This window comes from Sciurus vulgaris (assembly GCF_902686455.1).
Source record: "Sciurus vulgaris genome assembly, chromosome: 6".
Classification (NCBI taxonomy): Eukaryota; Metazoa; Chordata; class Mammalia; order Rodentia; family Sciuridae; genus Sciurus; species Sciurus vulgaris.
In genome coordinates, this window is record NC_136466.1 from 135,172,963 (window position 1) to 135,189,010 (window position 16,048).

The 16,048-nt window shown below is 35.2% G+C and overlaps 2 protein-coding genes across 3 annotated transcripts in view; one reads left to right on the forward strand and one right to left on the reverse strand.

The window, feature by feature from the left end:
• Window positions 1-207: 207 nt before the first annotated feature.
• On the forward strand, window positions 208-14,443 carry SELENOP (selenoprotein P). The gene is given in 6 exon segments (XM_079145084.1): window positions 208-226; window positions 7,297-7,512; window positions 8,248-8,460; window positions 10,068-10,185; window positions 12,658-12,708; window positions 12,710-14,443. Coding segments are annotated over 5 exon segments (1,107 nt in total). The 5' UTR covers window positions 208-226; window positions 7,297-7,309; the 3' UTR covers window positions 13,232-14,443.
• The window catches only part of CCDC152 (coiled-coil domain containing 152), a 58,285-nt gene continuing 55,568 nt past the window's right edge, over window positions 13,332-16,048 (reverse strand). The window contains exons 8-9 of one of the 2 annotated variants that reach the window (XM_079145090.1): window positions 14,631-14,714; window positions 13,332-14,352 (exon numbers count right to left, since the gene is read on the reverse strand). In XM_079145090.1, coding sequence (XP_079001216.1) covers window positions 14,230-14,352; window positions 14,631-14,714 — 207 coding nt within the window. In that variant the 3' untranslated portion in view covers window positions 13,332-14,229. Of the gene's footprint in view, window positions 14,715-16,048 lie in introns of both variants that reach the window. The other variant, XM_079145089.1, reaches the window with a different exon arrangement.

Genomic DNA, 16,048 nt, shown 5'->3' on the forward strand with positions numbered 1-16,048 from the left:
TAAAAGCCAATGGCTATTAGCAGTGCCTGTCCAGGTATTTGACTAGGCCTGGATTTCACATCACTCTTCAAATCTCCAACTCCCTGACCTTATTCTGTGTGGATGTTCTTCCACGCATTCAGGGGATAAATGCTATTTTTGGGGGCCATTTGATACTCCTACAAGCTTCTCCAAGTCAATGCTGATATCATCTCAGGAAAAGCTCCAGGCACAAGCCTTGGTTTTGGTAAGATTTAAAAAAAATTATTTATAGCTTTTTTCAAACAAAAACTCTTTTGATGTTTGTTATTTTCTGAAAGTGCTCAGTCCCCATGAGAAATTTGGCACTGTATGTGGTTATCCCACTAATTGCATTTATGTTTTATATAGCAAAGATCTGAAGATCTGTAAACTTGTGAGCTTAAAGAAAACTTTCTTCAAAGCACACTTGTCTCATTTGAATATCAAAGAATCCAACTAGGTCTTATCTCATCCAAGCTCCTGTTTCCAGGTCTTCCTCTGGCCATTGTTCTTATTTATCTTATTTACTTTTTAAAATCTTGCTTTTGGCTTGGGATGTGGTTTAGTGGTGGAGTGCTTGCCTAGCATACACGAAGCCGTGGGTTCAATCCCCAGCATAGAGAAACCAAAAATCTTAAGCATCCTTTGGATTTTCAGGGGTTTCCATCTTTCAATATAGATGTTCAAACAATATTATATTTTTGGTACCACTCACAGAATGACATTTAGGGTACCTTTTAGTATATGCAAAGGGAAGAAAAGATCATGTAAGTCCAAAGGCACTATTTCCCTGTTGGGAAAGTCTTCATTGCATTGCCCTTTGTATATTAAAATGATGCCACTTAAACCAAAGAGGTTAATGTTTTACATGGGTGCTTTGTATAGTAATAATACTCTTCCACTTTCTAACATTTTGAGACATCAGTGCTTCACAAATGTTAATTAATGGATGGATGCCACATTCTCATCTGCCTCTTAGCTAATAAATTGATTATAAAATCATGGTTTGTAGCTCTTCTCTCTGACATCATGGACTCACAGATTCTCTGGGCCCTATTCTCCATGAAATTACCTATTACTCATAAAAGCATGAGAATGCTAATTTTAAGAAAGGATTAAATATAGGCATATAAGCATTCTGGGGACAAATGGTAAAGAGTAGAAGAGTGACACAGGATGAAGGCTAAAAGTCATGACTCCAGAGTTGAAAGTTGTAAGAGATGAGATCCTCAAGACAAAGTCACACTTGAGAGTCATCAGTTATGCTGCTTAATCTTAATGTCTGATGGAGTGCTGATGGCTGCAGCAACCTATCAGGAAGTGATAGTCATTCAAAAATATTGCAGCAATCAAAACCCAACCAGAAAAAAAAAGAAAACAAAACAAAACAAAAAAAACCCAACCAGACAGTGCCTTGGTCAGGCTAGCTGGTTGCTGTGCAGGTGGGTAAAACCCAAGATAAAGTAACTGTTGAACTCACTTCAGTATAGCCAGCTTATTGCACCCACCCTATCTCCAGCTGGGTTCAATGTTCCTTTCTTCATTTCCCAGGTTCCCACAGAACCTGTGCTCACAGGCATCCTAGACACAATCACACTTTAGTCTTTTTTTTTTTTTTTTTTTTTTTTTTTTTCTGCTTACTTGTCTGTCTACTCCACAAGATTTGAGGTCCTGAGCAACAAAGGATGTAGATTTTTTTTTATTGTTTATTTTAAAATCTCTGTAGTCCCCAAACTTAGCATTGCCTCTCACATAAGCAGCCAATAGAACTTGTTCAATTTGTTTAATGTAATGACTTAATACCCAATCAATGTTGGCTTTAAAATTCTGCTTTCTTGAAAATGCCGTAGGTTCTTGGTTGCCCAGCATAGAATAAATTCCTTTCAAATATTGCAAGTTTCCTTTCTCCTTTTGCTTTCTCACTTTGGGGCTTTTAGCCCTGGACACATACACACATACACTCTTGGGTACTCTTCTTTGGAGCCAGCTGCACACTTGGCAGGAGTCCTTCTAGGTCAGGAGGCACCTGCTAAGCTGCATGCAAAGGAAAGAGACAGTGAAATACTTGCTTTCCTGTGGCAGACAGACCAATATGACTATTTAAATTTGTCAAGTAAATGAACACAGGGAGGACTATCTGCTTCATACAAATATTTTTTTTTTTAATGAGCTTGTTTTAAAGAGGAGAAATTTCTGAGGAGAAATTAGGGCTTTATTTTAAAAAAATTTGAAATTAGGGTTTTAATTGGACTATGTTTAGATTATTAATTTTATAGTAGTGCATTATAGTTATACATAATAGTGGATTTGTTGTTACATATTTGTACATGCATACACTAAACCAATATATTTTGAACAACTTAATTCCCTTGTACCTCCCTTCCTCCCTACCTCTGGTCCCCTTCCTCTATCATACTGGTGTCCGTTCTATTTTATGAGACTCCCCACACACCTTTCTCACACCCTTTTTCACTTTCTTCTACATATCAGAGGAAACATACAACCATTGACTTCCTGAGTTTGGCTTATTTTGCTTGGATTCTTAAAGGGATGAGACCCCCCCAAAAGGCTAATATCTCCTGCTTGGTGCAAGTAAACAGAATTTGGCTTTTAAATGGCTTCTAATTTGGTTCGAAGTTTCTTTATAGAAAGGACAACATCTGAGCTTCTTTGTATTTCCTGCATCTTGTACAACAGTATCCAGCAGATGGCAATCAATAGGGGTCTGTTTGGACAAAATGCATTGATAGTAAAAGCAAGGCTTACTTGAAAACCATCACTCTCCAGGGATGACATCATTTATCACTGTGCTTTGTCCTGCTAAACTGGAGTCACCCTAAAAGCAGTGGGAGGGGAGTTCCTACAAATGAGTGCCCCAAACTGTAAGAAGTACTAAGTGCCAGGGTGATCAGTCCAAAGTATTATTATTTATCAGTGGGGCAGCATACCCTTGTAAGGAACTGTGAGTGAAAAGGAATGTTTTACTTAGGTATATTTGCAGTGAAGGGGTCAGAGTTAATGTGAGACTTTCAGGAATTTTGGCTTAGGGCTGGGTGCCAGTTTCTTTCAGTATTTTGGGAACAACCTAAATCCCCTTTATTAGTGGCTGGGAATGTTCACGGTGTTGGCTTGGGTTCCAGCCTGTACAGAAAACACCGTAGCTGGCTGAGCCACAGGGTATGCAAGGCACTCTGTAATTTTCAGTCAGGACACAGGTGAGGGAGACTGGGGAACCCTAAGCATTACTCTCTACCTTGCTCAAGTGTGCCAGCTTACCATGGTTGCTGGAAGGAGGTTCCTCTTTCTGAAAATGTATGAATTTTCTATTTTATTCATACGCATCGAAATTATCATACCCTTTCCATGGCCGATGTTTATCACTAGCTTTTTTTGTAGGATACTTGTATTTGTAAAGATCTCACATTAGATTCTTTAAAACTCATGGAACATAGGTCTTTCAGGGAGTAGGAGTTCTTTCGAAAAATTGTAATTATCAACACTTTTTAATCACACAGATGAATGGGGTTTCATTGTGACATGTCCATACATGCATATAACAGTGGTTTGATCTTATCTACCCACCAGGGAGTAGGACTTCTGTGACAAAATGAGGCCTGGTTTCCTTCAGATAGAAGATTTTTTCTTATTATTTCTTTTAACAGCATCTGTAACAGTGAGAGACCAGAACTGTTTGAAACAGCAGGTGACTTTTCTAACAAAGGTCACAGTGTGGATTAGGCTTGCACCTTGTCACCACAGAGGAACAGGAAAGGAAAAAAAATTCGTTTTTCTTTTATAAAACAGCAGCACAACTTGCTGGCTCAGCAAATGTTTTTCCCTGCTGAAGTTTGGCAAAGAACAGGACTTGGGAGGCCCTCTCCACCCTTAGTCCTTCCTCCCGCCCCCGACTGTACCATTAAATCATAGATACTGGGGTGACTGAAAAGGACAGGGAAGGAATTAGTAACTGTCAAGCCTGTTCCTCTTCATGCATGGCAGCACTTGCTACTTTCTTTTAAGTAGATAATAATCCTAATCAGTTTGGGGGTTTTGCTGTGTTTGCAGGGTCACCGCACTGAGAGGCAGCGTTGAACTTTGGACCATAGCTGAGGGGTGAGGTAAACAACAGGACTATAAATATCAGAGTTTCTTGCAGTGGCTTTGTGGAGCTGCGAAGCAAAGAGAAAGGAAACAGGCTCTTCTTGTCGCAGGGGTTGCGTAAGTAGGAACTTTGTGTTTTCCTATGCTTAACTCTTTTAGAGTTTGAGAAACAATTTTCAAGTCTGATAAAATGTATTTTTCCCCCTTAGGATTGACTTTTTGAGTCAAAGTGGTTTCCCCCCTAGAGTTGATTTTAATAAAGGAAATAAACTGAATAAAAAAATAAAAGGAACAAAAGAGTCTAAACTCGGGTGTGGTGGGTGAAGTTCGGGGGGCACAGTGGGCATTCCTGTTGATTTTTGCTCTGCCTTTTGCCCAGTTGAGCACGGGGAAGAGGCAGAAACCTAGCACTTTCACGCTGTGGAGACAGAGATGTTAAGTACGCAGATCATATGATCAAATTCAAGTATTTCCCACCAAAATGCAGAGTGAGAACAAACAGGGTTTAAAAACCAGCCCTGTGAATTTGAAGAGCAGAGAGTCTGAAATGTGCTCATTCTACAGCATTGTGGAATTGCCCAGGGATATAAAGAATAGTTTCAGAAAAAAGAAGAAGATAAAGGGGTGTGGGGAGGGGGAGACGAAGAATAGGCTCCATCCACAGTGCAGAAGTAGGGTCACTCTTAAAGGAATTAAGTTGTGTCTCAATCAGTAGTCTGTAGGTAAATGCAAAGTTTTGCAGGTTAAGTGGAGGAGAATGGGAGCCTTCAGGTGAATGGCGGATTTCAGATGCTGTTCTGAAGTTCAGAAGGAAGAGAACAGAGAAAGTAACTGCATATCCTTCTAGTGGGGAATTTTAAACAAATGTAGATCTGCATATGGAGAACTAATCCAGGTTTTGCGATTGAAAAGTGATATTAGTGAAATTTACAACCACTTTCCAATTATTACTGGGTCAGTTTCCAGTGAATCCAATTTTGTTATTTATTTATCCTCATTATTTTTACATAGTTATCTGACAACTATTATTAAAATGTTTATTATGTAAAATTATTTTAAGCAAATATAATTGAACAGTCTACTGATTGCAATGACAGGGAGATCATAAAGTATGATTTCTTTAAACACCACCCTCTGCCAATGGCTTTTTTCATCTGAAACCTAACAAGAGAAATCATCTTTTCATTTACAGTTGTCATTAAGTGATTTGAAACTCTGGTGTGCTTTACGGCAAAGTGAGAGTATCCAATGCTATCTTTATACTGAATAGTTTCTAACTACTGAATTTCTTTCTCTTCTGGTGCTTGGGATCAAACTCAGGGCCTCACATGAATTTACTGTCTAGAAAAACCCGGCAAAAAATGACTACATTCTATTAAGAAATAAAAGAGCTTAAATTATTCTGATGTTTTCTTTGCCATCCTAGGCATAAACAAAACTGGCTGCTATAGTTATTGCAAGATGATCTATCTAAAAATTATCAATATGTTGCAGGAGCTAAAAGGTCACATTTTAGATTTGACAGAACTGGTTTGAATTCCGTCTCTCTCGTAACTTACCACCTGTGATTATAGATAAGATGCCTAAATTCTCTCAACCAGTTTCTTGAAATGCAAAAGGATTAATGGAGATATGATTGTTAAGGTTAACTGACATGATATATAAAAGTGCTTAGCACAGTGTGTGTGTAGTTCTAGCAATGCTCAGTAAATGACAGCTTTAACAAGTATAACTGTATTATCATGCAAAAACCACCTTAAATTTTCCAGACTTAGTTTAAACAGATCTTCTTTTTTAAAAATACTAGGAATTTAAAAAATAGAATAGTGGGGTGACTTGAAGTCATTTATATTCTTTCTTTAGTTAGGTTCTTATGAGGATATCATATCTAAGTTGGTATTTTGAGGCATTAAAAATGTGAAAGTTGATGAAGTTTTAAAAAATTCAGTGTAAATCTGCCAGATATACATCAGATTCTACTCATTTTTTAATTCTGGGTTCACTCTAGGTTACTTATTGTTAGCTTCCTCCACAAAAAAAAAAAAAAAAATGTGCTTTTAATTGCAGATCAGCACCTAAAATTGCATTGACTCCCTAGTTTTGAAATTTTACCGATGTCTATAGATTCTTATACCAAAATGAACTGGAATTAGCTGTGTGGAATTTTCTTAGCTCATCTCTGTTGAATATGTCCATTTTCCCATTACCTCTCTAAATTCACCCTATTCTTTTTTTGTTGTTACCTCTCAGCTGAGAGGGCTGGTCCTAATTGTGGGAATATTTCTGGTCAGATATGTAACATTTTAACTTCTCTGCTCAGATGGGGCATCTTTTTTTGCTGTCTAGTCCCAAGACTTTTGTAAAAGTAATGGTAACTAATAAATAGACTAATTGAGTATAGATTTAATGAGTATTAAATGGCACAGGGAGCAATGATCTGGGAACTTCCACGTGGGTCAAATTTTTCCTCCTTTGATTATATTTATCTTGGTTGTAATAGTAACATGATGGCAGATAGTTATATATCTGAATAAATTCAAATCATGTTAACATATGGTTATAATTTAAGAATTAAAGAGCAAAATGGTGTCACACCCATAAATACCTTTATTTATACACATGGACCATTTGAACCTGAAGAGCTAAAGGCCACAAAGGAGCCACATGCATGTTGGCATACTGCCCTCTCTTCCACCTTTCTTCCTGAGATCTCTTTAAATGCTGTTTTTTTTTTTTTTTTCATTTCCGTGTAGAATTCTCTACTTACCCCTTTCTTAGAGAGCAGAAAGCAGTATTCAGAACTCAGTGCATCTCAAATGAAACTCAAACTGTATATTTGCAGAATGCTAAAAGGCTATACAAACCAGTCTAAACATGTGTCTTTTAGGAAATTACTTGGCTGCCTTAACAGGCAAATTTCCATAGCATAACTTACTGTAGTATTTCTCACTACACCAGACAGTTAATTGGTGCTTGAACTCCACCCCCTCTCCCCACCTCCCCACCTCTGGCCGATACCTTTATTTGGTGTAGGAAGGCTCATTTAAATGGTGTATTGAGCCAAATGAAATGGAGACAAAATCCACAGGTTAGGTGTTTATAGGAAGTAGAATGATATGTGTGCTGGGTATATAGAATTCATAGTTAGAATGTTATGTTATCTATGAAGATGATTATAGGTTTTCTATTTTCCAGGACAACCTCAGCAATGTGGAGAAGCCTGGGGCTTGCCCTGGCTCTCTGTCTCCTCTCCTATGGAGGAACAGAGAGCCAGGGCGAAAACTTCATTTGTAAGCAACCCCCAGCCTGGAGCATAAGAGATCAAAATCCAATGCAGAACGCCCACGGTTCAGTGACTGTGGTTGCTCTTCTTCAAGCCAGCTGATATCTGTGCATTCTGCAGGCATCCAGGTAAGGTAGTCTTTTTGTGGTTTAGGATACCTTAGGAAAAACTGTTAAGTAAACACATGCATATGTACATAAAATATAACAACTGGGAACAATGCATTTACCAAATTATGTTTTTGGAAAAACTGTATGCATTTGCATAGAATATATTAGGAGAGAGAAGACCAGGAGAATGTACACCAAAGTATTTATAGTGACATTCCTGGCATTATGAATATTGTTTCTTCTCCTTGTGGACCTATATTTTATAATTTCCTACTAAATATGTGTTGTTTGTGTAATGAAAATGTTCTAAAACATACACCTGATAATGGATCAGTTACTTCAATATAAGCAGAAGAGTGTTTTGCTAGAGTAGAATAAACACTACATTCTCTATCAAAGGGGTTGGGTCATTTAGCAAATCTATATCAAAATATTTGTTGGATTATTCTGCAAAATTTATTGAGCAGAGTTCTCTGTAAGATGAATTTTAAAAATAACCAGTTCATGAGGTTAATCTGAAGACTAAATGAGTAATATTTGTGAGAGCATTTAGCATACAGTTTTAACTAAGCACAAGTCTTAAATAAGTCTAAAAATGAAAGTTTTGGAAACATAACAATATGAAAAATATGGATCAGTCAAAAAGAGTAAGAAGGAGAGTTTTGCAGGAAAAAGAGTATGTGAAGGAAGATAGAAGAAACCACTAATCATATTAAATCATTCATTTTCTGCATTTCCCCCCAATTATTTTAGATTGGAAGACTTGCGAATAAAATTGGAAAAAGAAGGCTATTCTAATATTTCCTATATTGTTGTTAATCATCAAGGAATCTCTTCACAATTAAAATACGTACATCTTAAAAATAAGGTTTCAGACCATATTCCTGTTTATCAACAAGAAGAAAATCAAACAGATGTCTGGACACTATTAAATGGATACAAAGATGACTTTCTCATATATGACAGGTCTGTATACACTCATTCCTTCCAAATTAAAATATACCTACTTACTTTGTGTTATTTATTTACATGAGACATAACAATATTTATTGTTAAATACAATGCCATATTTCAGTTCTCCTCTCATGTAATCTCTTTTTAACATTTAGAAATAAAAACGACATCTTAACTTTTTGAAACAATTTCTACTTTGGATTCCTGTAACACTATACTCTTCTGGTTTTCCCATATCATTCTTTTTCCTCCTCATTTTTCTTGTTTCTTCTGTATATGTTTGGGTTCTTCAGAGTTATTGAAATTTCCTTCTCTTCACACTCTGCACATTCTGCATGAACAATTTCATCTATCCCTTGACTACAATCACAACATATATTCTTATGATCCCGAAAATGTACAAAACTCAAACACAACTAAACTCCAGGCCAGGATATCCACTTAAGAGACATGTTCACAAATATCTAAAATTCAAGATAATTATCTTCTCCTAAAACCTGCTTCTACTTTAACCTTTGTGAGAATTATACAAAGTGATGCTTTTGGAGAAAGATGCAGTCAAACATTATGGCTTCCACTCCCTCCTCCTGCCAGCCATCATCTACTATGTTGAAGGACATCACAGACACCATCATGTGCGGTAGCCTTGCAGACATCTGTCCTTCAGAAAATGGTGACAAGCATGGGTTACTGACTTCTATCCAACCTTCCATGTTGGGTCAATTGTGACTTACTATGGACTCTAAATTCTCATTACATTTATTTCTTCTTTATGATCGATACCTCATGCTACTTCCCCCTTACTGTACCTCTAGATTTTTGCAAAAACTGCTGCTTGTTTTTGAGAGACCCTCAATGATTACATTACCTGCTGTAAAAATATTCTCAGTGGGCACTTTTGTTTTCTTTCGGCTCTTCAGAGTCTGATAAGCCACACACTGCCTGGGCCTAGCCCTACATGTGTGGTCGTTTACTGAATACTCTTTCAATACTACATTTCCTTCTTTTAGGCCTTTAAACTTTTAATTTAGTCAGTTGTAAAGTATAACACTTTGATATTTGTATAAAGCCCTATATACTTGGTAAAATGTGGCAAGAAAGACATTTCAACCCCATTTCTGAGAATTCCAATTCTTTCATTGTGCTGAAATTTTTGTTGCATCAGATATATTTTTAAATAAATGTACAACTGGTCATTTCTAGATCTTTCTATTATAGTGTGATTTCTCATGTGAAATTTGTGCTGCCCTATCAGTTATGAAACCTTATGTGGTTTGCAGAGCCTAATTTATAAATCAGTGTTTTGGGCTCTATATAATTTATGTCAATTACAAAATCATGTTTGATCAAGTCACAATGACTACACTATACATTTTTGGTAATATTTAGTGATATATATATTTCACTTTGAAATGCTAAGATTAAACTTGCTATGGTCCTGACCTGGTATGTGGGGCCTGGGAGTTCATTTGTAGATAGAATCCACAGAAATTTACTGAAGTTTATAAACGATTTTAGTTTTAGACTATGAAACCTATAATACCCATTCCAAATTGTGCTTGAGTAGGATCACAATACAAAAAATATTGTAATAACATTGTGTTTGTCCTTTTTTCTAGATGTGGTCATCTTGTATATCATCTTGGTTTGCCTTACTCCTTCCTAACTTTTCCATATGTAGAAGATGCTATTAAGATTGCTTACTGTGAAGACAGATGTGGAAACTGCTCTTTCAGGGTATTTTTCTCAATTATTTTTACTGGGAGAAAAGAGGAAATCTTTTAAGAGGTTATCAAATTAAGTTAGTGTTTCATAATCAATTAGTTAACCAATGTATTTATTTGTTAAAAACACCAATAATTTTTGTAATTATACTGTTTTGCACACTTTTTTTGTTATGGAACACATACTTTCAAACATCTTTTTAGATCCATAATGCTGCCTTTAGCTAGAAGGGTTTTAGACAACAAAAATCAATGTAGGTCACATATTTTAATTACCATCAAATGATACTGCTTGAATATAAATGCTCAAAGAATTTAGTAAACATATAAAACATTATATTGTAGTAACCCGACATGTTCACACAAGATCATAGTGATAGCAAAGCTTACCTATGGCATTACCTGTCAAGGAATCAAGGCAATATAACTACTTAGTTTACTGAAGATGCAAGATTACCAGCTTTTCCTTATACTCTCTTACCAGTCTGTAATTTTAATTATTCAATTTACTTGAAAGTGGAGTGAGTTTTCTACTCATTACTCATATTTTTCCTAAAAATGTTAAGAGAAGCACTATTTTTAAATGTTTTTAACAAAAAGGATCAAGAATTTATTTTATTTTGATTTATAATAACTAGACTTATTTTTTTACTTATTGAACAGAGAATAATTCTAAACAAAGTTTCCTTAATAGGGCAGACTGGCAGAATTTGAACTAAGGTTTAAAACAATTCTGATTTTGATTTATGAGTTGTACTTTGATTTTTCCCAGCTCTAAGGAAAGCTATTACCTTGCCTTTTTTTTTGTGTGTGTGGTGCTGGGGATTGAACCCAGGGTCTTATGCATGCCAGGCAAGCACTCTACACCAGCTGAGCTATATCCCCAGCCTGCTACCTTGCCTTTTAACAAAGAACTTAATTTAGTTGGTAAAGAGTGCAATAGGCTAATTACTTTTCATTATTTTAATATTCATAATAATCCTGTGATAGTTATTTTATGATTTTAAAATGAGGAGACTGAGGTAATGGAAAGAAAATATTAACTCAATGTCTAATCTATACCAATTAATAAATACCAGCTACATAGATTTCTCCTATTTTGGTATAATTTCTGTATTTTGTATTTGTGCAAATGCCTGATAGTTATAAATATACTGAGATATATAGAAAAAAAGGAAGAAATGATTCCTAAAATATACTTAAAATTTGTGAACTGTACGTATTTCATTTATCTATTTATTTATTCATTCATTCATGCTTGGGATGAAACCCAAGGCCTTCTGCATATTAAGCAAGCACTCTACCACACCCCAACCCTATAAATTACCTTTAAATAAGAATAATATACTATATGTATCCCAAAAGCCAAATGAGATAGGAATTTTTCTACTTCATTATTTCCTAGATGCCATCGATTACATGAACATTATTTGATGTACTTAAAAAATGTTGCCAATTAAAGTACAATGCCATGCTAAAAACATCATCAATCAATAGTAAGATGCACTCTAATTTCATAAATACTAAAATGGGAAAAAATATGCATGGAATCAGTTAAATAAAGTAATAGATTTTCTGAAATTAGATTACTATTAGCTTTGTGTTTGTCAAATTATTTAACACATTTTAAAAATTTATCAAACTATTTATAAGTATATAATCAAATACAGACTTCTCCTTTAAAAGTAATTCATAAATAACCAGAAAATACACCCTTTAGTAGCTGTATGCTAAAAATCCAATGGAATTTGTAACTTTTCAAAACCTTCAAAACACTGTCATACCACTTAACGAGTCACTGGGTTCTCAAGTTGATTTAGCAATTTTTACAAATCAACTTTAGGTTGAGGTTTAATATTGTATTGCTATATCTATAGGCCTTAAGTATGTCTGTGGGTCCCACAAAACAACAACCTTTCAATAAATGAAAGAACTATGCATAATGGAAGGTTATGGTCAATGAAAAACAGGCAGTAATTTGCTATTTTCACCTGACAAAACTATAGTAGAGACACAATGGCAAAGTTTTGGTTAAGTTCAAGCATTTCCTGCCATGCACTGAAGTATGTAAAACTACAAATTTTGAGCAGAGTTTGTTGGCATTTTTGACTTATCAAAGAAAACTAATTTACATCAGAAAACAATATTAGATTAGATGCATTGTTGGCACAGGTGCAGAAGGCTCCATGTAGGTGAACTGATTTTAGGATTTGTTTGACTTTATGGAAATCTAAGTTCTAGCCAGTTTACTTAATTTTGCCTCTCAGCTATACAGAGTTTGGCTCTTTAAGCCTTTAATAAAAACGTCTAGGGGTTGAGACTAACATTAGACTCTTTTTTATTAATATAGTGCAAGAAACACAAAACCAGCTCTATCCTATTTAACTAGTTAGAATCCCATGTATGTCAGTTCTACCAATCATTTTTTATGCATTCTTCATAAATCTACTCGCTTATTAATAAGTGATTTACAAATTTGTTCTAGACTCTCAAAGATGAAGAATTCTGTAAAAATCTATCTTTGTCCCCTGCGGAAAAAAACAACTGAGGCTCTGCAGCCACATCACCATCACAAACATCACCACAAGCATGGACATCAGTATCTTGGGAGCAGCGAGCTTTCAGAGAATCAGCAACCAGGAGCAGCAGATACTCCTCCAAATACCCCTCCTCTAGGCCTTCGTCACCATAAAAAGCACAAGGGCCACTATAGGCAGGGTAACTCAGAGAGCTGACAGATAGCAGGAGGTGAAGGTTTACAACTTTCACTTGCACAAAGGAAGCTCTGCCGAAAGGGATGTGTAAATCAATTACTGTGTAAGTTGTCCAAAGATCCACAGGCAGCTTCTAGTAGCTGTTGCTGCCATTGTCGACATCTGATATTTGAAAAAACAGGGTCTGCAATCACCTGACAGTGTGCCGAAAACCTGCCATCTTTATGTAGCTGACAGGGACTTAGGGCAGAGGAGAACGTCATTGAATCTTGTCAGTGACGAATGCCTCCTGCTGCCTGACAACCAAGTCAGCAGCTTGATCCCACAGAAGTTGGCACCAATTGAAGCTGAAAAAATAAGGCAAAAAAGTGAAAATGACGTTCAAATTAAATATTTAAAATAAGATGTACTTCCCAATTGTCTAGACACAATTTCATTTCCAGCATTTTACAAGTCACATAATTAATAATTAGTGAACCAAAATCAGGAATCGGATAATGTGCAAACATGGAGAAATCTACTATATTGGTTTATAAATTTTAAATTTTATGCCATAGAAATTTTGACCCGAACCATATTTTTATTATGAGGTAACTGAAAAGTGATTGCAGCTTTTGGTTAATATGTCTTTCTTGTTCTTTTTCCAGTATTCTATTTGCATTGATGAGAACAGAAACATAAACTATGACCTAGGGGTTTCTGTTGGATAGTTAGTAACTTAGAATGGAGGAAGAACAACAAAGACATGTTTTCCATTTTTCTTTACTTATATTTCAAAACAATATTATCTTTGTCTTTTAAATCTTACATTTTTAACTGATTAAAACTTTAAAGAAAGAGGTAGATTCTGTTTAAGATCCAGAAATACTTAACATGAATATTTTGCTAAGAAAGCATATGCGACTACATTTTAAATGTTTACTTTTTATATCTAATACTCATATCTTGATTTTTACTATCATCTACAAATAAAGTCTTTGTATCTTGTTTTCTTTAACACTGTATCAGATTCTTCTGAAATTTGAGTAATTGTCTTGAAAGATGTAATAGGAAAGAAAAGAATGTTATCCATCTTTTAGACTGCCTAGAGTATTTCCATAGTCAATGATGGTTTAACAGGGAAACTAAACCCTCTAAACTTGAATCCCTTATGGATAATACAGTTAAGCAAGAATGTAGTATGCAGTTGGCTAAGGTATGAATTTGTCTAAATAAACTCAATAAAAAAGATTAAAGTTGTTTCTTTTTTATTATTTAGGCAGTATGCTTATGCTGAAAATAGAAATGAATTTTCCATTGCCTTTAAATAAATTAAATAGTAACTCATGAATTTATAGCTGTGCTCAAAACCGTCTACGCTTAAGGTGAGAATCTTTGCCAACAGAAAGGCGTTGCTCTAAATCACGAATGTTATTACGAAGAATTGCAATCTCCTTGTTTTTTTCTTCTTGAAGATGTTGAAGCTTCTAAACAAAGCAGAAAAAATTGTTATTGAAATTTGGAAATAATAAAATTAAAAACAAGGAATAACAAAACAATAAAAATATACTCTGGTTTCAGCTTGTATTTAAAAAGATATCTTATTTTGAAAGGCTTATAACTTCAGTTTTATGAGATTTAATAGGTAAGTGACATAAGGATACGAAAAATCTATTAAATATATTTAAATAAATATTAGGTAACTTATAGAAAAACATTAAGAAAACTTATTTTCTTAAGTAACAGTCATGGGATAAAATCTCACCCTTCTGTAGATACTTTGTGGCAAAAGAGTAGCATCTGGATATGATTTTGATTTGGTCTGAACTCTTGCTAGTTTGGCATCAAACTGAACCAAATTTAAAAAGAAAGTTATTGAGAATATTCTAGTTCAACAATTAAAATTCACTTTCTATAAATATAATTCATGATCTCCTTTGACATACACTCTGTAACTTAAGTGCATTCTTTATATAACAGACAATAGAAAAATCTTTAAGAAACAATTTTAAAGAATCCAAACAAGATTAAACCTGACTGTATGTTAAAATTATTGGGGGAACTTTTTAAAAGTACCAAATACCTGGGCAGTACTTTAGAGACTCTGAGGTATAGCTAGCATAATCTTTTTTCTCAAAACATCAAGTGATTTTCTTTTGTTTTCCATATTGTGGCTTGAACCCAGGGCCTTGTGCATGCTAGGCAAGCACTCTGTCACTGAACTATACACCCAGCCAATATCAGCTGATTTCATCATGCAACCAGAATTGAGAAGCTAGTTTTAGTTAAAGATTGAAAAATACTTTTACATTCTCATAAAGGTACTTCTATCAAGAAAATGTAGTATTATGAGTCATAGAAGGAAAGCTTATATGTCCGACTGTAGAAACTGAAGTTGAATACAATTTGGATGTGGTTTATTGATTTAGTTTGAATTTTTATTCATACAAATTAAACTGAGTCAGGTTGAAAATTCTCACAGGTCATTCTTACAGGCCAATTTTTTTTTTTTTTTTTTTTGTACCGGGGATTGAACTGAGGGGCACTCCAACACTGAGCCACATCCTGAGACCTATTTTGTATTTTATTTAGAGACAGGGTCTCACTGAGTTGCTTAGCACATTGCTTTTGCTGAGGCTGGCTTTGATCTTGCCTCCTCCTGCCTCAGCCTTCCTAGCTGCTGGGATTACAGGTGTGCGCCACTGCGCTTGGCCCAATTTTATTTTGAACAATATTACATTATAATAATTCTTCCTTTCAGATTTAATTTAGTGTTGTGCTTCTGAGGAGTAAGAATAAACTCTCTATGAGACTGTGTTCTGGTTTGATGGGAGAAATGGACAGTTACAATGAAGATAGAGTTCTGTACGTGGATTAAACAGCATACTTGAACTAGAGAAGCGACAAGTACCAGATAATAAACAAAATGCAAATTCCCAACTGATAGTTTAGAAGTCAGTGGTGAATCTTGAAACACGACCTATTTCGGTTGGCCATCCAGTCATCTCTATTGTTTGTGGGTACACTCTGTGATAAGCCGGCAGCAGCAGCAGCAGCAAAGAGCCTCTAAAATCAACATCAAGTCCTCTTTCTGCCCTATGATTACACATATTACCTCATTAAGCACCTCAGGAATACCAATTTTTGGAAAATAAACAGTACTTTATTCTAACTAAGATCTAT